Genomic DNA, 26239 nt, shown 5'->3' with positions numbered 1-26239 from the left:
CCGCTCCCCTAGTACGGAGCATCTGGCTGGGAGGTGTGGATGTCTGTAGGTACTCGTGTGTGTGTCGGAGCCTGGGGCAGCCCGCCGTTGGTTCGATCAGGATAGTACGCTATTATGCTCTTTGGTTGCGGCGAGCCAGAAGGAGCTTGGGCAAGGGTCCAGGCGCTTGTCTGGACAGGAAATAGCTGCACTTTTGATAGGCTCAGTTGGGAGTCGTTCGACCGTGCCTTGGAAGAAGCACGGAGGAGGAGCACCAAGATGTAATACCTGTGATTGCCGAAAGCAGCTCTGAGGTTGAGGTAGCGGTTGCGTATGCCTCAGGCTGCCACCATTGATTCCTCTCAGTAGGTACCTAGGCATTCTCCTATATTACTGCCTAAGTAGGAGTACTACCTAGACACCCTTATTCTCCGTACGAAGGCAACGAGGCAGCAAGAAATTGATGCAAACCACCTCGCACTAGGTATCAAGGCATCACTATTTATCCATCATTCTGGTGCCTGATCGCTGGCCAAGGCATCAGCATGAACATCAAGAAGACCAAACTTCCCCCTATTCCGGGCCGGCAATAGGCCACCAGACATGCAAGACGGCAGCATATCGCGAACCGAGAATCTCCAGATGCTGGCTGATGCCAGGCCTCATCAAAAGGGCCTTGAGCAACGCCATCAGGCCTGCCGCTGATTGGCTCGATGCCGCCGCCATGGGCATTCGGAATGGAACTACGCTCGCATAGAGTAACGACCAATTGGCTCCAGAACGCTGCTTCCAGCGCTTTGGGAAGAGCATCGTGTAGCTGCTCGCCGCGCTGTCCTCTCCTATCCACGTCCTGAAGAAACGACGTAGTTCATCCTCTCGTGACACATCATCTTCAACACGTTCGGGCCCATGTGGCAGATACATCGTCTTTGTTTCATTGTTATCTTTCGACTCCCGAGACAGAAGAGATTCAAAGCGCAGATTCACCGTCGTATCCGTGCCATGACAGCCAACATTCAGGTCAAATCTCACCGCTCTCTCCGCGGCCTCTGCTCGACTAATGCGAAACACTCATATGCAAAATAGGAAGTGTATCCTTTGATCGACTTACTTCATTGTCCAACGGTTTATCATTGTGCATACGTACATACATACATACATACATACCTACATACCTATTGGCTGCGATAATAAAGCACATGCTTTTGCTGCGGCCAAATCGCATAGGCCCGCACAGCTTCCATACAGGCACATACCAAAGCCGTTAGCTTATGTGTCCCGCGATTCACCAAACAGTCATGCGGTGGGCTTGAAGAACTTCTGGGTGCGGTACCCTCGTATATCGGTGGTCAAGACATGGCCTCTGTCAAACAAAGGCTAGGCGCATGTACAATAAAGCGACCACGTCCATCACGAGCACACGAAAGATTCTTGCGAAGCAATTCTTAGCTTTTCCAGCCGATGCGCAAGTGATGGTCGGTGTTTCTTCAATACCGTCGTCGGGCCATACCCAAGAATAAAAGAAGGAAGACGGCATTAGAGATAACAGCACAACATACGCTTCCAGCGGCACGTTCTAGCCACCGACGTTTAATATAACCCGCATGCGAATGACCTTTCGGAGGGCTGCCTAATCCGTCAGGCCGTGGAGTGACTCACACGGCGCACGCTTTGGTGTTGGGTGAACGCCCAGCAGGCTGATCGCATCGGAGTGAAGTCGCGTATCTCAATCGCCAAGTGTTCATGCCATCCTGCACTGTTGCATCGCATTGAGCAGCAGCAGCTGCGGTGCTGAGCTATCGGATGGGAGCTCGCTGTCTGAGCAGTCCAGTCCGAGGGTAGCACCGCGTCACTAGACATCGTGGCTGCTATATGCACTTTATTCAGGGAGTAGGCGAATATGACGGAAGCCTGTTGTAATATTCTGGCCACCTGACACACGGCATAGAGCCGGAGCATCTTCGTAACAGACCAGGCAGTTGATTCTCCCGCTTTCTGGGAGCACGAGGCGCTGGCTACAGATGATTGGCCCCTTGGTGATTGGCTCCCTGCCATGCCGCCCTTCAGCCTTAGTCTGACGACTATCTTGTCGAAGGATTCATCTTGGTCTCGTCTGCGGGCAAATCATAAGGACACCGCGCCGGTTTCTGGGGCCGTCACCGGACGAACTGGACCATCCTGGAGCCGATTGATAGATCTCGCTTAAATTTACTCCGTAGAATGCCAGTGTTAGCGGACGATGGAGGAACGCCTGGGGAAGAGATTGTTAGTTGAGTATATGTCTGCTTCGCTGATCTTTGTCTCGCCCAGGAGCATAAGGTAGGGAAGGCCAAAAGCGACCTTGATCCTCTCCATCGTCGATTCCGCGTTCTGCTAGTTCTTGTGAATATCTGAAGCGGGCCGTTTTTTGCAAGGGTGCTTCTACCTGAGATGCTGATTCCATGTCAGAACCTCGTATATCGTATGTGCGTTTCTCGCTACATGGGTATGCTTGGTTTCTGTAGCGAGTTGTCTAGGTCCGTTCGATAAGAGCTATGCAACGAGTTCGCAAGAGAATGCCAACACCTGAACGCCCTGTCTGAGGGATAAGAAAGGAAAGCGGGATAAGAGAAAGAGGAGGGCGAGCGGGGGGGCAGGGCAGAACCATGCAGTCAGTCAGCCATGAGAAATGGAAGATCATCAGTGCGGTAGGTGCTTCACAGTGGCAGCAACAAAGAGATGCTTTGAGAAATTGGAGCGTGTTGCCTGTCCAACTCCATGCCAATCAAGTTGTAGGGCGCGGCAACAGGATCTCGCGACCACTAGCCGTCAATATGATGTACTGAAAACGCATCAAATGGTCCGTCTCGATGCAGGCCTCAGCCAGGCCAGCCAGGTGTGCTCCGTGGCTTGTTTGGCCGGGCGATTGCAAAGCAGCTGGTGCGGCGTGATGCAGGGCGTCGAGACTCTGCGTTGTGTGAGATGCGACATCCAGGTATCAAATCCCGTATGTGACGAGGGCGGGCCAATCAGCAGAGCAAAGACAGCGGCAGACTTGGGCGGGCATCTGACACTGGCTCTTGGATGTTCTTTTTGACTTGCAGGCGTAGGGCAAACATTCGTCTCGTTTGGGACGCTCAATGGCCGAGCTCGACTCGTCTTTTGTGCCCCGACACCACTGATGAATCAATTGCGAATATTGTCGAATGCGTCCGTGTTTGTGCTCGTACGACTGCCGGCGGTGTCCAGGGCTGGTCGTCGCGGTCGTCGCATCATGAGGCTGCTGCTGCAGGAGGGCGGTTCCTTGGCAGCTCACCCAATCACCCTAAACGGCGCCGCAACCAGACTGGACTCGGCACCTGCAACAGCGCTGGAGTGCAGCCCAGCCCCCCCAGAGATGGTGGACAGTGGAGGTCACCACCCGCGCCGTAGCCTCCAGCCGGGCTCTAGCCTGGCCTCGTAGCCTCTGGCAGCTGGTGGAGCCTCCCAGTGCGCTGATCACGCTGCTGCCGCCCCTCGATTTCAGCCGGGCCGGCGCCAATAATATTTCCACGGCAAGCAGCATGGAAAGCTTTCCCAAGGTTCTTTGTCGTGGGCCAGCCTCTTTTTTCCAACTCCCATCTCCCGCCCTTTGACTCTTCGACAACCACGAGCCTCTGCCGCCAGCGTTCTGCACGCGTTTGCGACCAGCTGCCGGCCAGCCCGAGTCTTCAAGTACCGTCTTTGTTCCCTCATCCAGCCAGCCTTCCTCAGCACGTCGCATCAACGACGCAGCTGCGCAACCATCGTGTCTTGCACCTCCTCCAAACGCAGCTCCAGAAGCTCCTCCATGCAGCTTGTCCGACAGCCACCCTAACACGACCAACTCAGGATGAAAGCCTCGCCGCTCATCATCAATTGGCATGATCAGAATGCCCCGATTTACTCTGCCCACTTTGAGCCAAACGGCAAGGGCCGCCTGGCCACGGCTGGTGGTGACAACCACGTGAGAGTCTGGAGGGTCGAAGCCGACGGCCCCGAACGCAAGGTCGAGTATCTGTCGACGCTCTCCAAGCACAACCAGGCGGTCAACGTGGTGCGATGGGCTCCCAAGGGTAAGCATTCGCCCTCCATCCATACAATTGTTGCCCTTTCCGTTTCCAGCGTCGGAGAACTAACAATGGGTGCCGCGTTCAAGGAGAGACGATTGCCTCGGCCGGCGACGACGGCAATGTCATCCTATGGGTTCCCAGCGAGATTCCGACCACCAACTTTGGATCGGAAGGTCTGGATGACAAGGAGTCTTGGAGAGCCAAGCACATGTGTCGCTCTAGCGGAGCCGAGATATACGACTTGGCATGGTCGCCAGATGCCGTTTACTTCATCATCGGCAGCATGGATAACATAGCTCGAATCTACAACGCCAGCTCAGGTGTGTCCTTGCAATAGGTATTGTCATGCTACGTGCCACATGCCGGCAGCTAACACGATGCCCTCAGGTACCCTCGTCAGGCAAATCGCCGAACACAGCCACTACGTGCAGGGAGTGACTTGGGACCCGTTGAACGAGTACATTGCAACTCAGTCGTCCGATCGATCCGTACACATCTACTCTCTCAGGACCAAGGACGGCCAGTATACCCTAAGCCAGGACGACAAACTGCCACGGCTAGCGAGCCATATCAAGGCGGATCTCCCTCCTCGGCGAATTTCCTCGAGCAGCCCTGCGCCGCCCGAGTTCGGTCACCGAGCCCAGCTGTCCACCGTGGACTCGGCTACGTCTGTGGGATCACCGGCCCCCTCAGCCCCGAGCACTCCTACTTCCGCCCCTCATCCCATGAACCCGCCGAGCGTACTCAGCCACAGCCGTCGGTCTTCGTTCTCGTCCCGCCGCTCGGTCTCCCCAGCGCCTTCGCTGCCACTTCCCGCCGTCATGCCCATGGAGACGTCGCCGAAGCCTCACCATTCGCTCAGCACCAATTGGGCCCTAGGAGCGAAGAATGCAAGCCTCTACGCGAATGAGACCCTCACCTCCTTCTTCCGACGACTCACATTTACTCCTGACGGAAGCCTTCTGCTCACGCCATCCGGGCAGTACCAGACACAGCACCAGACGGACAAGGACGCAAAGCCAACCTACGAAACCATCAATACGGTGTATATCTACACTCGAGGTGGCATCAACAAGCCTCCGATCGCTCACCTGCCAGGCCATAAAAAGCCGTCCGTTGTTGTCAAGTGCTCTCCTATCTTCTACACCCTCCGCCAGTCTCCGCCGGTGACCAAACATGTCACCATTGACACCTCTTCCGCAGAAGACAGCATACCTTCCCTCCCGGATCCGGTTTCGAAGCCATCAACCACGCCCTCTGTCATGGAGCCTCCCCCGCTGCCCACAGTCACTTCGAATAACGCTGGTGCTGCTGCCGCCGCCGCCGTCGAAGGGGCTGCTCCTTCAAAGGGGACAGCAGCCGAAAATAACGCCTCGACGCCGGGCCCAAAGCCTGCCTTTGCCCTTCCGTATCGGATGGTGTACGCAGTTGCCACCCAGGATTCTGTCCTGCTTTATGATACACAGCAGAAGACTCCGATATGCATAGTTAGCAACTTGCACTGCGCGACCTTTACCGATCTGGCTTGGTGCGTATATGCTGTCGCTCGATTTTTGTGAAATGATGCAGGCTAACTCGTGATACCGGCATAGGTCAACTGATGGACTCACTCTCATTATCTCGTCGTCGGACGGATTCTGCTCTACGCTTACCTTTGCCCCTGGCGAGCTCGGCGAGGTTTACAAGGGCGAGGTTGGTGCAAAGGCAGTCTCGGCCAGCCAAAATGCATCCACCTCGACGCCCACGTCCAACTTTGCCTCCCCTTCCCCCTTCGCCGGCGGGCCGCAGCATCAGTCGCGCAGCTCGGCAAGCTCTTTCACGGCGCCCTCCCCGCCGTCCACATCGGCAGGTCCATCTCAGCGCCCATCCTCGCCGGCAAGGTCGAACTCGACGTCGTCTGTGGCCACACAGCCCTCTGGTGTCGTGAGCAACCCGCCGCTCATTAGTGGGAGTGTGCCATCCATCACGGCCGCCAGCTCCGGCAGGGTCACAGGCGTGCCGTTGACCACGCCTCCGGAGACGCCCAAAGTGGTCCCCGGAGCCGAACCTGGAGCTGCCACTGCTGCCACTGCGGGCTTGAAGAGAGACGCCGACGAAGCAGAGAAGGACGAGGGCAAGGAGCCGAAGAAGAGAAGAATCGCTCCCACTCTTATCTCTAACTCGTGACGTCCCTTACTCTTCTTTCTGGTCGTCGTTCTGGTCTCGATGACCCATTTTTCCTCCCCTTTTTCTTTCCTATCGTTTGTGTCTTCTAGAGCGAGTTATTGTGTTTCTACGCGAAGTCTCGCACTCCTCCGGTGGAGCTAGGCATTCGACGTCGACAAGACGAGGAACGTGGTCAACCACTATATAGAGGGATGATGGTGGGTGCCGACTGTCACTGGCATAGACTGGCGTTTTGCGGCTTGGCGTAGTTTGTTTTCTTGTTTGGCAGCAGATGGGGCCTGCATGAGGATACGTTGCATCCAATTGTTTGTAACTAGGATGCCAGCTTTCTTTGCTTTGTTTCTTATTCCCTCGGTATCTTGCTGGACATGGGCTGTTTGCCCAGTCACTGAGTGGGAGCAGGCAGAATCGGTAAGGGCAAAAAAATGCAGCAGTATGGTAGTTTATTACCCAGGTACTAGTTTATTTAGAGAAGCAAAGTCTGAATGACTGACCTGATTTTGACGCATGGCTTTACGGGAGGGACAGCTACTCTTTGATGTAGCAGCATATGCTGTCAAATGTTACGATGTCGACGATAAACTGTTCGTATCCGATGATGCAAAGTGCAAAGTTCAGACGGCCTAGGAGAGAAACAATCATCGCCTCTTCAAAAGACACTCATTTCAGCACAGGCATCCACCCCTTCCTGGGAACAAAGCCAGTCACGCCCTCATCCCGCAGAATATCCTCCGCCAGCCGGCCCGTGACGACGCTCCGCTCAAACTGCGGCCCCCGGACGTAAAACGGGTACGAGAGCCGGCAAGATCCCGGCTCTGGGCCCGACAAATGGCCATCGTCTGTAGTGGGCGGTGGCGACAACGACGACGATGCTGCTGCTGCTGCCGGCGGAGGAGAAGAAGAAGGCGGAGGAGGAGGAGGTTCCCACAGGCTGCGGCCGCCGTGACGCCGCTTCTCAGTGAAGCCGGAGGCGCGTCGGTCGAGCGAGAGGTACCATTTTCGCTGGTACACGCTGCCGATGGTGTTGGATGCGCCGCGGTAGGCGTTTGTGAGATGGACTTGTGCGTCTTGTTGTACGAGATGCTCCTCGCTTACGGAGGGTGCGTCTTGATTGGCCTGATGTCGAGAGAGCTCCTGTTTATTCTCTCCCTCGATCAGATCAAGGCCATCATCATGCTTCTGACCACTATCATCATCATCAGAAGAAGAAGAATCGCTACTGGTCTCAGGCTCCCGTGGCCGAACCCGCGCAGTCCTCCCTCGCCGCCTCCTCGTCCCCACAGCCCGCGTCCTCAGGCCCCTAGACCGCCCAGCGGCATCTTCCGACCTGGTCAGGCGCAGGTTGATGACGTACGGGTCGGGGAGCTTTGCTCCGTGGAGACGCAGCCGGATCTTGCGCGTCTGGAAGGCGGCGTGGAGCAGAGATTGGGCCGTCTCCTGCGGAGGAGGAGGAGGGGACTGCTGCTGCGGTGATGAGTGAGGAGAGGAGGCTGCTGATGCCGCTGCTGCTGGCGGTGAGGATGGGTCGTCTGGAGGGGCGTGTTTGCTGCGGCGCGGGAGGACGGAGTATGTTCCTGTGTCCCAGATGAGGAGGGAGCCTGTGTCTGGAGAGGCCGTTTCGACGAGGTGGTTCTGTTCTCGGATACGTATTGTGTGTTCAGCGGTCAGTAGACGGTACATATATCATTGGAGTGATACTCCATGAAGCAAGTGATATGATTAGTAGAACAGTGACAAGCGGTGGTAATGTCAGCGGTGCGAATCAAAGACAAGACAGCAGACTTGCCCAAAGACAGTGGATGCGAGTCTCGGTGGCATTGCGGCTCAGGCGGCTGCTGTTGGCATCGCCGGGCAGGCCGTACATGACGGCCCAGCTGACGCTGCTGGTCTCGTTGATCTGGAGGCGGAGGTCGTAGTGGGTGCCGGCGACGGGGTGGTCGTGCTGATGCACCACGAAATGGGCACCGCCGGGGCTGCCCGCGCAGCTCTCGTACAGGCGCGCGTAGCGGGCGATGGACAGCCGAGGGACGTCAGCCGATGTCGGCCGCAGGTGCGACGAGAGGGAGGACGAGAAGCGCGCCAGGTGGTCGGATATCTGGACGGCTCCGGCCTCGATCTGGGCGGTTGTCGAGGGGGGAGCTGGTGGTGGTTTGCTGGCGAGAGGAGGGGGTGATATGGGGCGAGGTGGAGGGAGATGGGAGGCTGGAGAGTCGAGGGACCAGTCGAGGTTTCGTTTCTTGATGAGAGGGTTGGGGATGAGGCCTGGGCTGGGAGGCCGTTTGCGTTGTTGGTCCATGAGATGCGGTGGGTTTTGATGGTGATGCAGTGAAGTTGACGGGATGGTCATGGTGAGAGCGGACAGTTACAATTAGGTAGTACCTGGTAGGTAGATTACGGTCGGTAGGTACTGTCTATTACGCACTAGCACATCAGCACCTTCATGTGATGGTTGAGAGCCCATTTTGCGACTTCAACACATCTCACTTCTATAACACCGTGAAAGACATATACTTGTCATCGTCTACAGGGTCATACTTGAAGTTCCTCTGGCATTCATTCCGACTCATCCAACGGGGTGCTGATGCCCAAATGCGCATGCATGCAGATGGCGTATACGTACGGAGTACTTTCGTTGTGCACCAGTTCGAATCTCTTGCAACTGCAGCGCACGCACGCTCATGTCAGATATCCATAGCCAATGTACTGCAAGGCAACTCTCCCGCTGACTGCCATGGAAAATCTCAATCCCACATGCGCTCTGAGCCAATCGTCAGTCAAGATAAAAGCAGCCGTGGGGTGCATGCTTAGTATTCTCATTTTAATGCTGACAGGTTGCTTGTACTCGTATGTATATGCGCATGCATCGCCATGGATCATATGCGTGAGACTCGGCTCATGCAACCTCGCAGCCAGTCACAGGCCGAGACGGACCGCGGCTCTGGGAAGCTGAGAGCTGAAAAGCTGCGCGTCTGCGGTTGAGCCGACGACTGGCACAAGTCCAATGAAGAGCGGCAAACAAGCAGTCACATAATGTAATAAAACCGCATTTCATATAGAAATACGGTCTGTGATTGCTGGACACGGCATGTCGTCCTTGCGTTGACGGGACGTTGTCATTGTACCCATACAGCAATCAATTGGTCGCGCACCACCATCCAGTTCAGCGAGTGCAGTGCCCGCCTCCGCTACAGAGGTCGCTACAAGCGGCGACGTGCAGTCGAGTGCAGCGCAGTTGCTCGTATGTACTTGTACATTAGCACCAAGTCGAGATGCAGCCCGTATTACTAACTGTACGAATCGGTACACAATCGACGTACAAATCAGGTCGGGCCAGCAGCCAGCCGTCGGTCGTCATGGAAATGCCGAGGCAAACACTGAGCACAACCAGCAAATCCAGCAGGAGCCCGCGGCGCCCCGCTTCTCCTCCCCCCCCAGCCCGCGGCTCCGCCTCAGTGGGCAAAGCAAGGCAAGCTGCAAGGGAGATACCTTTTCGGTACCCCCTGCGCCGCGTCAGCAGGGACGGGGCAGGTCGTACTCAGCCCGTACCCTGTGCGAGCCCACGCGAGCCCCGGGATTTCCAGGTCGATTAATTACCTCCAAGCCGGGGCTTGTGATTGCAGTGTGGACTCGATTGCCTCCAGCCTCCAGCCGCTTGTGTCCCCTCAAACCTCTTCCATTTCGCTCGGCCTCTGTCGAGCCTTAGCTTATCGCATCTCCCCCTTCCAACCCGTTCCCTCTCAATTCCCGCTCCGTCCATCGTCCCGGCCTTCATCAGATCTCGTCTCCATCGCCGAGACTCGTCGCGTCCATCCATCGCCCACGCCTGATCTTGCGCCATCTGCCTTCTGCCGATTCCGTCGTCGTGCCAGTCGCTTATCTGCCCTTACACACTGGGGCCTGTCACAGCCCCAGCTGAAAAAAACCGAAACGAAATAACATCAACCAGATCCTTCGGCAACACCAGCCCTCTTCCCTCTTCTGCTCCTTATTGTTATTATTACCAGCCACACCTCAGCGAGATTCGAACAGGCGCACGCGCTCCCTTCGCGGCAATAACATTGTGATACCCCGGTTGTTGTTTTCCTTCTTCATTTCACACACTTCCCCCTCATAATGGCCTCGCCACCTAAGCCCTGGGAGCGAGCTGGTGCTGGTCCCTCACGTAAGTCCAACCGTCGGAGCTGCTTCTTGTGTTTCTTTCGCATCTGCTCTGCTCTAGACCAGATCGCGCTCGCTCGTGACCTTCACATGCTGACTCGCCTCCCTCCCTAGTGAACATTCCCTCCTCGCCAGCCTCTTCATCAGCAGCGCCCTTATCGCCTGCATCATCAGTCGCCTCCATGGACGCTCCCCCGATACCAGAGCGTCCTGCATCGCTCTCCGCCTCCATCAACCAGAACGCCGCCGCCCACTCCCGCGTCGGCGCCATGGGGGCCATGGGAGCCATGGGAGCCTCGCCCTATGGTGCCTACAACAGCGCATACTCATCCCCCTACTCAAGTCCTTACTCACGTTTTGGAGGCGGGTATGGAGGCTATGGCGGCATGTATGGCGGATACGGGGGCATGGGCGGCATGTACGGCGGCGGTATGTATGGCGGCATGCCCATGGGCGACCCCAACAGCCTGGCGAACCGCTTCAGCAACGGCACCGCCGCCACGTTCCAGATGCTCGAGGGCGTCGTCACTGCCTTTGGCGGCTTTGCGCAGATGCTCGAGAGCACATACATGGCCACGCACTCTTCCTTCTTTGGTAAGGTTACATTGTCGACATACTACCCGTTTATTCGCCCTTTCGGTTGCTAATGCGTGGAACAGCCATGATTTCCGTTGCCGAGCAGTTCAGCAACCTGCGCGACACTCTGGGATCTCTGCTCGGAATCTTCACCTTGATCCGCTGGATCCGTACTCTCCTCGCAAAGCTCACCGGCCGTCCCCTCCCGGCCGATGCCGCCTCCCTCACCCCCTCAGACTTTGCCCGATTCCAGGGTCGATCCAGCAGCCCCGGCGGCTCACCCCAGCCCCCCAAGGCCAGCCGAAAGCCCCTCCTCTTCTTCCTCCTCGCCGCCTTTGGCCTGCCCTACCTCATGTCGAAGCTCATCAAGAGCATCACCGCAAACGCCGAAGAGGAAGAGAAGCGACTCGAGCTGCAGGCCCTCGAGGCTCAGAAGCCTGTTGACCCCGCCAAGTTGGAGTTCTGCCGCCTCCGCTTCGACTTTACGCCCCAGCAGCCCAACGGCATGGAGCTGGAGGCCCGCAAGGGAGACCTCGTCGCCGTGCTGAGCAAGAACGACCCTGCCGGCCAGCCCAGCGAGTGGTGGCACTGCCGAAGCCGTGACGGCCGCCAGGGCTATCTGCCCTCAACCTACCTCGAGGTCCTCAAGCGATCTGCGTCTGAACCGAAGAAGCTCAAGGCCGCTCCCGACAGCAGGACCAACTCGCTGACCGGCTCGTCGACGTCAGAGGAGGGCAAGAAGGAGTACGCCACTGCTGACGGCATGCAGAGGAGTCACTTCTACTCTTGAACGAATCATCATCTTCTTCTTCTTGGTTTGCGCCGCAATGACGAAAGGGCATAAAGCATTTCATTTCATTTCTTCTCAAACCTTCATTTGGGCGACCTTTTTGTCACTTTCTTTGTTTCACCTTGTCAATATTACTACATCGCGGGAGTTGAGAGCGAAGAGCTTCCATCTTGGAAACGTACATTCTGTCCACATTAGCTTCATGAAACAATAGGCCAATGGGCTTTGATGAAGATGGTGGGATAAGGTCCCTTGATCTGATGATCTTCTTTTGTTGTACAAAAGTCGGGCGTGGGCGTGTCTTGGTTACTACCATTGTATTATCAGTTGTTACATATGTCTTTTCTCTTAATCTACGTTACGAAGTTTGGAACAGCATCAATGACCAGTTAAATCTTGTGAATCTCTTGAGTAAAGAATATTCTACCATCTTGCGTATGTTAACAAGCCGAATGTTCTCAAAAAGCCAGTCATTTGCTCATCAATTGTCAAGTCCACGATAGGCCCTCCCAGGGCTGTAGCAAAACGGTTTCGTCTCATGGTCCAGACGTCGGTTATGCGGTCCAGACTGCGGTGTCGAGCACCACCCACTAGCCTTCAGCTTCGTAGGCATTCGATTTGTGCTTGGGCTGGAACTGGAAGCCTGGGTGAACCGGTCCGAGGAACATTTCGCTGTTATGTACACGTCAATTGATATTCTATCATCAGGATAATAGTTTGCAGACCATGTAGAGAAGGAGNTACAGCGCCTATGGGGGGGGTAAAGAATAGGTAAAAGAGAGAAACCAGCAAACGTACCTGATCTTGATCCAGTCCTTGTAGTTGTCCGACGCCATCAACGTCTCCATCTCATCTCTGCCCTTGTACGCCGGTGGCCGGTCGTTCAACCGCGGGGGCAAGTGCTCCAACAAGCCAATCGGCACGTAGCGGTGCGCGAAGCTCAGATACTCGAGGAGGAAGCGCCTGGTGTAGCCGATGCCTAGCTCGTCCGAGCCCCAGGCCTCGAGGCCGTACTTGACAAACTTCTCAATGTAGCCAAGACGCTCGGTGGACGACTTGTCGAGGTACTGGCCCTTTTCAATCTCCTCAAAGATCCAGGGCTTGATGAGGGCGCCGCGGCCAATCATGACCGTGTCGACGCGGGCGTTTTCAATGTGCTCGTAGTAGTCGACGTGGGAGAAGCAGTCGCCGTTGCCGAGGAAGTACATGCGCCCATCCTTGGCGTTGGGCAGCGTGCTCTCGTCCGGCTCGGCAATGGTGTCGGTGATCTTGGCTTTCTCCTCGTTGTAGGTCTTGATGAGGGCGGCGCATTCGCCAATGTAGCCCCAATCCGCCGTCTTGGTGTACCGCTGCTCGCGGCTGCGGCCGTGGAGAGTGAGAGCGGCGCATCCAGGAGCCCCGAGGCGCTCGCGATGCTCGCGAGCTCCAAAGGCCAGCTTGCCAATGATCTGGGTGGCTGTTGGTCGATCCTTGCGAACTCCTGTCCTGATCTTGGCGGTGATGGGAATCTCGCCAGACACGGCATTCATGCCTCGAATCATGCGCTCCATCTTGCCACTGGCCTCCAGCAGCGCAGATCCAGAGCCGGCCTTGAAGACCTTGTCGATTGGGCAGCCGCAGTTGAGGTCAATGAGGCGGAGGTGGGGACAGTAGCGGTTGAGAACGTCGGCGGCCTTGGTGACAACCCAGTGAGCACTACCGGAAATCTGGGCGCCAAACTTGAGATCGCGTGAGTTGTCATAGTCGTCGAACAACGGGATGGCTCCAGGGTTCATCTTGGGGGGCGTAATCTCAGACTTGTGGGCGCGCATCAGTGTCCAGTCAGGCTTGGAGCCCTGAAGAAGAGGCATTCCCAAGGCCATTTCCGAGTAAGTGGCCTGACAGCCGAGCTCTACGCACAGCCGTCGGAATGGAAGGTTCCCCTGAGTAGTAAGAGGAGCAAGCGTCGGGGTCTCTGGGCCAAAGTACAGGCGACGCTTCTCGGATGGCTTGAATGGCGGGTCGACAAATCGAGCTCGGAGGTCTTCGAGTCCCATCGCCGGTTGGTCTTTTCGGCGATGATGGAAATCTTGGCTGATGCCACCCTCATGGTTCAGCCATTGAATGTATTGGTCCGCCTTGGTGAAGTCGAGTCTCTTGCGGTTGAGCTGAATCTTTTGGCCCATCGTGACGACGTTGTAGATATCAGGCCGCAGCTCATCTTCGCTCTTCACCCGCTCCTCAGTATCCGGTCCCTTTTCTTCGGATGTCTCTGGCTCAGCAGACTCATCCTCCTTGGGCTTGGGCGCCTCCTTGGGCTCTGCCTTGGGGGGACGGTTATCGCTCAAGACCAGCTCCTTCCTGCCGTCCGCGTGCTCGATCTCTTGCATATGGCTCTTGACGAACCGGCACTTCCAGCCCGAAGCACAGTAGCCATAAGCCTCGAATGCAGGGCATTTCCCGCCCAGAGCTTCGACGTCCTCTCGACGGCCCTCGCTCAGGTATTTGCGAAGGTCATGGCACATTTTGCACGAGTCACCATAGCGGCACTCCTTTGGCGAGAATTCCGGGGAATAGGCCCTGCTGCTACAGAGGGGAATAGCATCGTCAAATCTTCCGAAAGAGCGATCCGTATTCTGGCCCTTTGCCTTCTTCTTTCCCTTCTTTCCCTGCGATCTGGAGTCTTCACCATCTCTCTGAGGCCGGTCTCGGCCGTTTGTGCCACGGCCCTCAGCGGCGTCATCATCCACAGCAGGAGGACGCTCGTCCTGGTTCCTTGACATGTCGATGAGATACCTAGAGTGCTCAAGTTAGTTGAGATCATGTGTGAAACACTGGGATGAGGCACTTGCTCTTTCTTAATGGAAGCCATGCCCTTAACACGGTCTGCCGGTTCGCCATTTGCCTGCGATGGATTTGAAGCCTCAGGCGTGGGTTGAGCTGCGTTGTCGTTCTGAGAAGGGCGAGTCGTGTCTTGGCCAGTCTCTCCGTTCTGATCCTGGGGAGCAGCTGCGTCGTCAATCTTAATTCGCTTCGCAGCTCGCTCCTCGGAATGCGACTCGACTTCCGGCAATGGGCCACCCATGGGGATATCAGATCCTGTAGCCATGTTGGGCTGATGACGCTGTGAGGAACGTTGGTAGGAAGATGGTCGCTTGGTCTGTTTTGAAAACCTCAGACTGGGAGACTCTTAACAGATGTAGGCTGCTTTGAAATTCACAACTGCCGTGGCCAAATGCAAGTAAAAAAGTCAAATCTTCCCCTCAAATGAGAATTGAGGACGGAATGCAGGGCAAAAATGTTATCGAGCCAGGCTTGGTGGTTGATGCAATGAAGAAAAGTTGAGTGAAGTGGAGCTAGAAACTTTATCGATATGGATGTTGAAGTGAATAGTCTTGGTGTGTGTGGCTGGTGAAATGTCGAGCCGCTCCTGCTGTTTCTTCTTAGAACCCGCCGTATTCAGGACTTCAAAGGGTGGCGAATTCAAGTAGGAGAACTGATAAATTCCATGAACGGCAAAGCCATTGAACGCTGAAGGTAGATTAGTACTCGAAAATCTAAAAGAACTGAACATAAATAGAAGGAGAATCCATCGATCCTGGTGTTTGTCGATGTCCAGTACCTCGCAAAAACGCTTATCGCAACCAAGAGATCCATCAATCGCAACTCCCTCGATACGTCACAGCGTCCAAGCCGCTACAGCGCCTACAGCGCCTATCCCACCCCGCTATAACCATCGCCAGGGCTCGGCGTTTCAGCGGCCAGGCCGCTAGACACAAGTCTCCCAGCAGCAGCGTCGAAACCGACAGCCAGACCGACCCAATTGATGCCACCCCACTACGCCAGACTAAACCCCCTCAAGCCCAGCACCCAGTCTCCTTGTCAAAGGAGTCAAGCTCCCAAGACTGCACGCGTCCCTCTGTGAGACGTCGCGAATTGTGCTGCCAAACCTCCAGAGCTGCTCTCCACTAGGGGGCAATGAGGAGCAGTTGGCGAGACCATGGAGGATCTGGGCCAGCCGTCTGCTAGTGCGACCCGATCTCCCAACAAGGCGTCAACCTTCAGCTCAGGACACCCCGAGCACAGCTCCCAGAGCATTGGCGCCGACCCCTCTGGCAATCGATTGATGTTCGACGATGACGACGACGACGACGACGACGACGACGACGATGACGAGCCGGAGAGTGCATACGGCGGAGAGGAGGAGAGGCGCGAGAGACACGGAGCCGTGGAGGAGAAGGCATCCCGATACGCGGCGATGGAGGACGAAGAGCCGATCTTGCCGTTGCCCAGGAGCCACACGCCGGGCCAGCTTGCGGCCAGGAGCAACGTCCCCGGCGATCACCAACGCGGCGGCAAGGGGGCCGCCGAGCTGCCTCTGCGGCAGAGGGCAATCTCAGCCTCGCACCCCCCTCCACCGCCTCGCCCGGCAACAGCTCCCGGGCATAGAAAGATGACGGCCGCGTCGAACCCCGTTCCCGACATAACCCCTGCCGAAGCAGACCATAAGCCAGCAACCGCGGCTGCGTCGTCGAGGACAACGTCCGCAATCTCGACTCGCCAATCGAACATTATCGTCTCTCGCCCAGTGCCCGGCAAGCACACCACGTTCCCCCCGCTGCCCAGACCCGACGATGGGCCAGACGTGTCGCCCGCGCCGGCATCCGGCATGTACTGGTCGAAAGCGCCAGTGTCCGGATCGCCGCACTCGAACCTGCGGGCTCACACGACGACGCTCATCGGCTCCAACGTATACGTGTTCGGCGGCTGCGACGCAAAGACGTGCTTCAACGCCATGTACGTGCTCGACGCCGACTCCTTCTACTGGTCGGTGCCGCACATGGTGGGAGACATCCCGATGCCCCTGCGGGCCATGACGTGCACGGCGGTGGGCAAGAAGCTCGTGGTGTTTGGGGGCGGCGACGGCCCCGCGTACTACAACGACGTGTACGTGCTGGACACGGTCAACTTCCGGTGGTCCAAGCCTCGCATCGTGGGCGACAAGCTGCCGTCGAAGCGGCGCGCGCACACGGCGTGCCTGTACAAGAACGGCATCTACGTCTTCGGCGGCGGCGACGGCGTGCGGGCCCTCAACGACATCTGGCGGCTCGACGTCAGCGACACGAGCAAGATGTCGTGGCGGCTCATCTCGAGCGCCGAGAAGCCGGCCCAGGGGGCGCGGGAGCGGCGGCCCAAGGCCCGCGGCTACCACACGGCCAACATGGTCGGCAGCAAGCTCATCATCTTTGGCGGCTCGGACGGCGGCGAGTGCTTCGACGACGTGTGGATCTACGACGTGGAGCGGCACATCTGGAAGCTGGTCAACATCCCGATGACGTTCCGGCGGCTCTCGCACACGGCCACCATCGTGGGCTCGTACCTGTTCGTCATCGGCGGGCACGACGGCCACGAGTACTGCAACGACGTGCTGCTGCTCAACCTGGTGACCATGACGTGGGACCGGCGCAAGGCATACGGCATGCCGCCCAGCGGGCGCGGGTACCACGGCACGGTGCTGTACGATAGCCGGCTGCTCGTCGTGGGAGGCTTTGACGGCAGCGACGTCTTTGGCGACGTGATGGTTCTGGAGCTGGCGGTGCATGCGTATTACTCGCAAATCAGCCATTTCACGATTGATGTATGATGATGATGGGACGAGGAAGAAGAGGAGGAGGGAGAGCATATGTCGGAAGCTTTGAACTGTTTACTCTGTTATACCTTTTCATGTCATCAGGTCTTTGATATTGTTTTTCACATAAAGCACGTGCATAGAAAAGGTCGATTCCTTTTCCCCTTTGTAATTGTACAGCAGCGAACACCACGAGTTTTAACTATCAAGGGGAGATGTAACCAGACTATTGATTATTGATTGTTTTTTATCTTTCATTACCAAAATCGAATGTCGGCAGTCTGAAAGAAGACTGTATCATAAGACCATCTGCTTGAATTCTTCTGTTTCTGTTATACAAGAAAAAGTACACGTAACGGTGCCTATATATATACAGTGTCTCGTTCGCGCCACCCATGAATAGCCAAGGCGAATGCAAACGCGCCCATAATGCAGAAGAAATGCTGAACAAGTAGTAAAAAAGACCCAGTGATCCCGTCACCAACTCGAATTGTAGCCTCTTCTTTTTCTCTATCCGTGACGAAAAACACCCAGCCAAAAAAAAAAAAAAAAAAAAAAAAAAAAAAAAAAAAAAAAAAAAAAAAAAAAAAAANAAAAAAAAAAAAAAAACGAAAAGGAAACGGAGAGTATTCAGTAGCTCCGCCCTCAAATACCCAAATGCTAGGGAGCCTCTTTGAATCGTGTAGTTTTGAGTGTTATTTTCTGTTTTAGAAATATGTGAGTTTCCATGAGTTGATACATGTCTATATGGCGTTGTGTGCGACGGGTATTTGAGGTTTGTAGGTAGACACCGGCCTCAACAACCGGGTGTGACGGACGAGAAGTTGCATGCCATGACACACCACTGGTGCAGAGCCTCAAGCGAAGCATCTGCCCCTGATAGCTGCCATGGGCGGGAGAGTGAGGTGCATTCAGCAGCTTACTGGGCTTGCTTCTGCTCGCGCTCCGCAGCCTTGCGGGCAGCTAATCTCTTCTCCTCGGCCTCAACCATGTCTAAGGAAAACTACGTGTTAGCCAGCTGCTTTCTCTCGACATCGGAAAAGGGAAGCAAACTCACCCATCCACAGATCCTGTCCCTCGTACTCCTCGTGGTGGATCTTCTTCTCAATGAGGTGCTTGTGCTCCGGGTCGTTGGGGTCAAGCACCATGACCGTCTCCCAGCGGCCCTTTGAGTTCTTTGCGTCGTTCATCTCAAAGGCGGCCGAGACGATGAGGACGGCCAGCGTCAGGCCCTGGGCGTAGACACGGGCCTGGACAATCTTCTGCGGGGTGCTCATGGGCGCGCGGCTGACCATGGCGAAGGCGACGGCCATGCTGGCGAGCCACGAGGCGCAGACGATGCTGTAGCGGTGCTCGCGGCCGTAGTTGAGGAAGCGCTCGTAGGCCGACTCGTTCTCGCGAATCACCTCCTGGGCGCGCTGCGAGGCGTCGCGGTACTTGGTCATCGGGTCCTTGCTCTTCTGGAACTCGACGCCCGCGCGGTCGGCCTGGACGATGGCGCCAAAGGTGCCGGTGGAGGTGACGAGGAAGGCCCGGAAGGGCAGCGTCAGGCCGCGGAAGCTGGGGTAGCGCTTCGAGCAGTAGACGACGCCCGCGGCGCCGATGGCGAGGCCGACGGTGCCGCCGACGATGCCGCCCTTGACGACGGCGCGGTAGTGGGCGGCTTCTTCTTCCTTGGTGAGGACCTTCATGATGGCTGTTGGTGGTGGTGGAACAATCAAGTGATGGTGTTGCTCAAGGTCGTAGGAAGGTGTGGGTAGCTCAGAGCTGTATTATATATGCGTGTGTCTGGCGGATAGGCTAATTCGGGAAAAAGCAAGCCGATGTAGGATCGAGGCCGGCTGGAGCGGGAAGCGCAATGGCTGTCGGAGGTTTGCTGATGTGACGGAGAGAGGAGAAAAGGCGTGCGCAGTCGGGCGATATTTGATACCCCAGACGAGCTCAGATAGCGGCAGAGGCAAAGGCAGCGGCAAAGAGGGGTGGTGGGTGTGGTGTCAGAAAAGCTGTGGTGGGTCCCCGAGCAGCAGACTGGTATGGGATGGGTCGAGGCTTCGGCGGTCGGGGGATGGAACTGTGGCCGATACGATGGTTTCCTCGGAAATGGAGCGTGTTTTAATGAAGAGAATCGAAAGTAGTACAAGTATTCGTTGGTAACCAATTCAGGCGGTCGTGTGAAGACTTATAGGTGTTTGGAGACGATGATGTAAATGGTTGTTTTCAGGTGTGAAGGGGTCAGGAACCAAGCTCAAGGTGATGCGTGGCTTTTTGGCAGGCAGTTTGTGTTTTGATAGACAGACGAACTCAAGTCAATGTCGTCAATGCCGGTGGAACATGTATGTAATGATGCTGATGCGATGATGCCAACAACAGACTGAGAAGCGCCCGGATGGCAAGCGAGTCGCCCTGTACATATAGCAAGCCGGGCTCATCCCAAGCACTAGCACTAGGTCCAAAGGTCACAGCGAGATGAGGCGTCACACCCACCCCGAGCGGCATGATGTCAACACGCCGCAAGCGATAGCCACTGCAGAACACCAGATTACTGCACATACATCCATCCTATTACAGAAAATTTCTCTGATTCCGCCTTCCGAGCCGCCCCGCCCGCCAGCAGAAAGGCCGAGAATTCCCCACCGAGAAATTCCCGTCTGGTTCCCGCATCTCCGTCCGGGCAGCTCTACGATGTTCTTTTCTTCCATCTTGCTTCATTCTCCCCTGCCAAGTTTGATGCCGGCAAAAGTCAGTCACGCCCAATCGAGATTCTATCAGTTAGGATTCTGACGTTACGCACTAACATCGATTTTTCCCCATCCCAAAACCATCGCAGCAGCGCAGACCAGCCTTTGACGCTCTCTCCTGTGCTTTGTTCCTACATGCTCCGAACCTCGTGCCTATTCCTGCGGCGGCGGCGGCGGCCCCCGGCTTATGTAAAACGGCGCAAAAACGCACCAGCAGGAAACACAAAATGCTTGTCAAAAGGCCGCAGCTGCGGCATTTGCGGCATCGTCTTTGGCGGCGAAGAAGAAAAAAAAAGCCCCCCATGCGGAATATTTCATACAACAAACTTGCTTTTTGGCCGCGTTCAACTCGGTGAGAAGCCGCCACGCGAGCGAGCGGCTCCCTCCGCAAAAATATCGTCTCACGTGCCCCTGCTACTATCAACGACCCTTTTGTTACTCTTGGGAGCGGCGCGGCGGCAACATCGTACGAGCTTGAGCTTATTATCTTGGCCGCCCCCCCCCCCCCCCCCCCCCCCCGACTTCCAACTTCCGCCCTATGCCTCCTTCTAGAAGTTCGGCGCGGTCCGCTTCAGCTCGGGTCGTACGATTGTGAATCTTCCAAATATATTCTACGCGACTTGTTCCGCAGTTGATTTTGCATTTTCGGTTTCCAAACAGAATGGAGATTCATGTGTAAGCTACCTAGCCTGCGGAACTCGGCATTGCATCGTAAAGTAGGTATGATCTGGCAGGGCGTCCAGCATACACCTATTGCCAACGCTCACTACTCAGCCTGGGCTTTCATCGGCCAGCTGACACCAAAAACATACATACGAAACGTCACGTATTATTCTCTTGACTAGACAAGCGTGAAATATCATTGAGCTACATAGAACTGGTCATCACACATCAGACATCTTGATATACTCGCCAGCCATCTAGGTACCCTGTAAGCCCCAGACCTCAGACCTCAGCTGTCAAGCACATTTGGATCCTACACGTATGCACCTCATGACACCACCATATCAGATAGTATTTGCCACTTCCTTTCGGATCTAGAGCCGACGACGTGTGACACTATCGGTCGGTAAACGCTTCCGGCGCCAGCCCCCCATCGACATGATGTGCTGCCGAGAAAAAAAAAAAAAAAAAAAAAAAAAAAAAAAAAAAAAAAAAAAAAAAAAAAAAAAACCTACAGCGCCTTATTAAAACCCCTACATATCTCTGTGGCACCAGACCACCCATGTCTGCCGGCGACCCCTGGGATGCCATGGACGATCTGATATGATTTAGCTTGATAAGAATCGGTTGTATCATGGCAGGGTTAGTTGGAGCGGCGTGCTTATATACGTGTATAGGCGGTTAAGCTTATACATTGAGCACCTATCACGACGTAGTTGAGAAAGGCACTTGCCTCTGCACGTTGGTCGTCGGACCATTCCTTATACCCCATAAGACTATAAATAACCCTAGATCGCAATTCGCCTCCTGACCTTTCATCAAGAGGGACATGTACCGCCTCAGTCCGGGGCAGACAATATGGCCCCGTAGATGCCGTGACGTTGCTCTCCGTCTCCCCGGAAGCCGGGCCATCCTCCGGCCACCGCACCACCAGAGTATTCCAATGTCCCACAAGAGCAAATCGATAGTAACTTGACTGTATAGCCCTGTACTTCACTTCTTATGCTTGCCGCCCACCGAGCGAACCGGTACCACAGCAGCCGATATGGTACTGAGATAAACACTCACTTCACGATGCGTCCTACCTGGTAGAATGGTCACTTCGGTTGTTAGGCCCGCAGCTTCATGCAAGTTGGCTGCTACACAACACAGTTCATGCAGGGGCACGCACCGACCGATTGTCGGGAGAACCGACAAGAACCGAGATCTAAACATCTGCCGGCCCCATGCTGTAATTTCCAGCAAACCCTCAACGTCATCTTGTCAGGCGTCTGTATCACGACTAACAACACCAAGCCTACAGTTTCGTGGTCGATGGAGAATCAGATGAAGCCTCCTGAGCCAACGCCTTGTCCCGCCTTCCCTGCTGTGCCATGTCGCCAATGACTCTCCGATGGTCGAGATGACTTCTGTACATCTGATATTCGGAATGAACACAGGCAACGTGCCATGTCTTGTCCGAATCTGTCGCGACAGAGTTGTCGACATGCGGTCGGCAAGATGTGGTATATAGGTGGGAGATGGAAAAGCTGCTGCCATGCTGTTCCCTGCCCAAGAACATTCAACGCCCCGATCACATAAACGCCCGCTCACAACCACCGCAAAAGACCAACACGGACCGTAGATAGCAGTCCATGCGCAACAAAAGAAAGACAACTAGGAACGCTCTCGGGCCTTTTGTGCTAAAAATACAGGTTTCGGCTCAATAGGCTCAAGCACGGTCTTGCTGAAGTATGGAGCAGTAGAATATGCTTATGCGACGGCCAGCACTAGGTAGTAGCCTTGGAGCTCAACTGCTACCAATCTACCTACCACGAGGTTGACAGAGCGAGGCGAATTGTACCCGTTCGCATCAGACTTCTGTCAATATCCACCGGATATACTACTACGTAGGACTTGTAGTACTACTGTAGTAGGTATTATCTACATACCTGTACGGAATACCAGTCACAAGGTGGTGCTCGGCTACCTTGCTCATCGAGTAAATGGCTCTCGGCCGTACGGAGCAGACACTGACTTGCAATATGTAAAGCTAGGCGAGGAGCCGAGGTGGAGTGTGCTTTGGCTGGCAATGTTGAAGCAACGATCGACAACACCACGAGTGGAACAAATGCGCTGAGACGATGCATCTAGGGTCCAACGTCTCCAGCCAAGACTTTCGCAACCGCTAGCGCAAAGCGGACGAAGGCGAGTCGTCTCTCGTGGCGGATGGAATGGAATGGTGGCTGCCTGACCCCTGTCAAAAGAAGCCATGGAAGGGTTCCATTTGTTCCATGAGATGCCGAAGTCGACCGCAGCACCCACTTGGGCTCTAGACGCCATGACGAAACAGGCTTTGGTTGCGCAAGCCAACGGAGATGCCAGAAACACTTTGTTGGTCTCCTCAACGGACTTTTTCCTCCATCCTCAACCCCAAGGTCACCACGGCTAGGCCCGGCCTGTACCCAGGGTGGCTTGTTCTAGGTCCTGTGCTCAGAACCCCTTCTCCAACCTACCCATTTGAGAGCTGCGTTGACATGTCTCGAGCATTACCGAGACAGGTCAAAGGTGTGTTTCAGGACTTGGGCGTATAACTGTAGAGAACCGGCGTCAATGTGCGGAATCGGGATGTAAGGCAGAGGAGAAGGGGGAGAAGGGGGATAGGAAGACATGAGGAAACAACAGACATTGTCTGGAACCCGTTGGCAAGCCGGCATGTGGCTGCTGCTTCTTCAGTATTCTTGAGCTTTCTCGTCCCTGATCTTTTCCGGTAGAAAAGACATTATAACCTCGGCTTGCCAAAAACGCGACTTTGAGAAACAATATTTGACTTGAAGCAAAGCACGAGACCAACAGAGCCGATGTTGCGTCGGCTCACCTCTCCACATGCAAGCCGCCGGCATGAGGCCATTGGCAAGTCTCGGTATGCCAATCCCCATGTCGAGAAGATTTACCTTGGTTAATAATAATCGAGGCAACAGAAATTTGCGTTTCGTAATGGATATAGCTTCAAACCCATGTGCCGGCAATGACTCAAGCTGCGAGGCGGCAGAGGCGCATCCAGCGCTCCGAGCAATGACCCGACCGAGGATCAAACTCCATCTAGATATGTCCCACTGCAAGATGGATCCCGCCTGGGCCTTGTGATGTCAAAAATGACAACTCGGCTGATGGGGCGCGGAATCGTGGCGGTAGCTCTCAGTCCAGTCGATGCTCGTATTGCAGCGTTGCATTCGGAGAGAGCCAGGAGCATGGACTTGGCGAGCTGCAGGTGCCCTTCATTGATCGATATGCATGGATATTCCGTACAGTATGTACGTATGTACGCACGCACGCACGCGACTGCGATGCAATCCCTGCCCCGCGAAGGACAATTTGAAGCGTTTGACAATCCGGAATGCGACCCTCCGACGCTGACGGCCCGAACAAGGGGAACATGGAGCTGCTCTGGTGTAGTTTTTGTTGCAAGTCCTTACAATGCAGTATTGCGTATGTGCGCCCTCTGTGCTTCATCGGTGATTCTGCTTGAGCTGGGATCGTTGGCAATTCTGTTGGGGACCGTAATAACGCAGACGACTGAAAAAGACAGGTAAGCATACACACCTAGGTGTAAGTGCGGTATGGGTTGGAGGAGTCGAGGTTCGAGGTATGCTGTCCACGTACATGTACGAAAGGCTGGGCACCCGTTGTTTGTGGTAATTGCAGAGCATCGGATGGAATCTTGGGCGCCAATCGCGGCCTTTCTGATGCCCTGAGCTTCAGATTGCATGAGGAAGACACGCGCACATCTGCTCTCGCCGCCTCCTGAATGGCTGTGCGCAGGGCTCGCAACCGGACATGTTGAGTTGTCAAAATGTTGGCGTGATGCTCCCACATCGATCGCTCGTCACGCCCAGCACCACTCATGCTGCTTGCTCGCTGGAGGGTCAAGGGCGAACTGCAGGTCACTGGCGCTATTGGAGATCTGGCGGTGTCCAAGACCCTGCCAGATTTCTCGGCCAGCCCTGCAACTGTCCAAGTCCGCGCCTGCATCTGCAGCGGCGTTGGTTCGAGAGATGAAGAGGACAGGTCCCTGACATCATCGCGTAGCTCTGGCTGAGAGTCGAGGCTGGAGGGTCAACACTAGCAACAACTAGATACATGTAGGCATGCCGGCATCAGACAGAACGGAACTACTGCTTGCTCACCGTCCTGCGGCTGCGGAATAGTGGCCGAGAGCCCATGGATCACGAAGCGCCGCGTTTCTCGATCGAGTGTCGGTTCTCATGCTCCGTTTCTCGTAGAGATGCCCTGTGTGGAGGAGTCTGAGCGGTGAGAGGCGACGCATGATGCATGATGCAGAGGGACCGAGAGCAGAGGCTGAAAGAGACACAGCCAGATGAGGCTGATCAGAGGCTAGCGGGCGACCATGTGAGGTGATGCTTTGCTGCCCAAGTCGAACCTCTGCGTGGAAAGAGTGGGCGAAGCCTCTTGACGACTTCTAGACTCGTGCGGGCATCTACGAAAATTCCTGGTGCGGGTTGACGGCATTGCCCGCCAAGCTGCGTCTAAGTACCAGGTACCTACTAAGGTACCGCGGGTGGCACAAACGTGGTGATGCTGAATCTGCCATTACCTGACACCTGCTAGGTACCGTTCGGCGGTCTACGTCTGTGAGGCACCGGTAAGGTATTGTCTGACTTTCAGCTCAAGAGACTCTCCTTGCTCTTCCTCCTGTCATTGCTTCGGAGTTGATCCCGGCATGCGCCTCTTCCCCGGATCTCAATCCTTGGCTCATCACACTCAGCTGATGCTGCAAGCCAAAACACGGAGTATGCCGTACGAGCAACAACCAAATGGCTTCTTACTCGCCGGTGGCAACAGGAGGACCGTCCGGCGGTCAACCGTCCCGTCAAAGCAGAGCTCCATTCCACAGCAACGGCGCTGCACAGTGGCTCACCACTTCCAACGCAGTCCTCGAGTAGCGTCGATGCTAGTGGCTTGGTGTATCGACCACGACACACGAACTACCAGACGCCACCATGGGCTGGGCTGGATAATGCGACTGGCCGTCAGGTAGCCCCAGGCACCGGCTGGTTTGGGATGCCAACAGCATCTCCGACGCCTTGCTATTGTCGGGTCGAGGCCTGCGGGATTGCAAGCGCATTTGCTGGCTTTGTCGACGTGGCCGGAGCAAAGGTGCTTTCAGACGAAGTCGGTGCTAGTACGCAATACTAGCTGCTTCATGTATACGGAGCGAGTCAACTGGGCCATTGGGGGTTTCTGCTACTAGTCGGTGGAATTGCTTCCGTACTATACTTACCACTTCGTCCCTGAAATGTCATAGGGCCTTACCACCGTGCACTGCGGAGTGCTCCGTCCCCCGTGTTCCAATACATGGCATTCAACTCAAGTTGCTTTTGGGTTATCCCCTCAAATGGGAGTGGCTGGCGCCTTGGCACCCGAGCTGTGCATTCTGGGAAGATGGCGTTTGTTCTCTTGGGGTCAGACCAAGTGCCAAGGAACGTACGGA

At 55.6% G+C, this 26239-nt stretch overlaps 9 protein-coding genes across 9 annotated transcripts; 3 read left to right on the top strand and 6 right to left on the bottom strand.

The window, feature by feature from the left end:
- Positions 1 to 552: 552 nt before the first annotated feature.
- Positions 553 to 1095, bottom strand: CCMA1212_000833 (uncharacterized protein; the record flags this gene model as incomplete). The annotated part of the gene is made up of 2 exons (XM_073698286.1): positions 553 to 1036; positions 1091 to 1095. The coding sequence occupies 2 exons, from the start codon at positions 1093 to 1095 to the stop codon at positions 553 to 555; spliced, it is 489 nt and encodes a 162-aa protein (XP_073563379.1).
- A 2734-nt stretch (positions 1096 to 3829) lies between these two features.
- Positions 3830 to 6215, top strand: CCMA1212_000832 (uncharacterized protein; the record flags this gene model as incomplete). The annotated part of the gene is made up of 4 exons (XM_073698285.1): positions 3830 to 4052; positions 4136 to 4369; positions 4419 to 5577; positions 5642 to 6215. The coding sequence occupies 4 exons, from the start codon at positions 3830 to 3832 to the stop codon at positions 6213 to 6215; spliced, it is 2190 nt and encodes a 729-aa protein (XP_073563380.1).
- Positions 6216 to 6875: 660 nt separating this feature from the next.
- Positions 6876 to 8511, bottom strand: CCMA1212_000831 (uncharacterized protein; the record flags this gene model as incomplete). Its single annotated transcript, XM_073698284.1, has 2 exons — positions 6876 to 7852; positions 7998 to 8511. 2 exons carry the CDS (start codon positions 8509 to 8511, stop codon positions 6876 to 6878), a joined length of 1491 nt encoding a protein of 496 aa, XP_073563377.1.
- Positions 8512 to 10328: 1817 nt separating this feature from the next.
- CCMA1212_000830 (Peroxisomal membrane protein PAS20) lies at positions 10329 to 11739 on the top strand (the record flags this gene model as incomplete). The annotated part of the gene is made up of 3 exons (XM_073698283.1): positions 10329 to 10377; positions 10488 to 10967; positions 11033 to 11739. The coding sequence occupies 3 exons, from the start codon at positions 10329 to 10331 to the stop codon at positions 11737 to 11739; spliced, it is 1236 nt and encodes a 411-aa protein (XP_073563378.1).
- A 590-nt stretch (positions 11740 to 12329) lies between these two features.
- CCMA1212_000829 (uncharacterized protein) lies at positions 12330 to 14827 on the bottom strand (the record flags this gene model as incomplete). The annotated part of the gene is made up of 3 exons (XM_073698282.1): positions 12330 to 12411; positions 12538 to 14522; positions 14567 to 14827. The coding sequence occupies 3 exons, from the start codon at positions 14825 to 14827 to the stop codon at positions 12330 to 12332; spliced, it is 2328 nt and encodes a 775-aa protein (XP_073562782.1).
- Positions 14828 to 15718: 891 nt separating this feature from the next.
- Positions 15719 to 17362, top strand: CCMA1212_000828 (Tip elongation aberrant protein 1; the record flags this gene model as incomplete). Its single annotated transcript, XM_073698281.1, has 1 exon — positions 15719 to 17362. The coding sequence occupies one exon, from the start codon at positions 15719 to 15721 to the stop codon at positions 17360 to 17362; it is 1644 nt and encodes a 547-aa protein (XP_073562781.1).
- Positions 17363 to 18266: 904 nt separating this feature from the next.
- Positions 18267 to 19038, bottom strand: CCMA1212_000827 (Respiratory supercomplex factor 2-like protein; the record flags this gene model as incomplete). The annotated part of the gene is made up of 2 exons (XM_073698280.1): positions 18267 to 18340; positions 18405 to 19038. The coding sequence occupies 2 exons, from the start codon at positions 19036 to 19038 to the stop codon at positions 18267 to 18269; spliced, it is 708 nt and encodes a 235-aa protein (XP_073562784.1).
- Positions 19039 to 23925: 4887 nt separating this feature from the next.
- On the bottom strand, positions 23926 to 24324 carry CCMA1212_000826 (uncharacterized protein; the record flags this gene model as incomplete). Its single annotated transcript, XM_073698279.1, has 1 exon — positions 23926 to 24324. One exon carries the CDS (start codon positions 24322 to 24324, stop codon positions 23926 to 23928), a length of 399 nt encoding a protein of 132 aa, XP_073562783.1.
- Positions 24325 to 24330: 6 nt separating this feature from the next.
- On the bottom strand, positions 24331 to 25054 carry CCMA1212_000824 (uncharacterized protein; the record flags this gene model as incomplete). The annotated part of the gene is made up of 2 exons (XM_073698278.1): positions 24331 to 24835; positions 24915 to 25054. 2 exons carry the CDS (start codon positions 25052 to 25054, stop codon positions 24331 to 24333), a joined length of 645 nt encoding a protein of 214 aa, XP_073562785.1.
- Between the last annotated feature and the right edge of the window lie 1185 nt (positions 25055 to 26239).

Source organism: Trichoderma ghanense (assembly GCF_004382785.1).
Source record: "Trichoderma ghanense strain CCMA-1212 chromosome Unknown scaffold_0, whole genome shotgun sequence".
NCBI lineage: Eukaryota > Fungi > Ascomycota > Sordariomycetes > Hypocreales > Hypocreaceae > Trichoderma > Trichoderma ghanense.
This window is presented reverse-complemented; position numbering and strand designations above follow the sequence as displayed.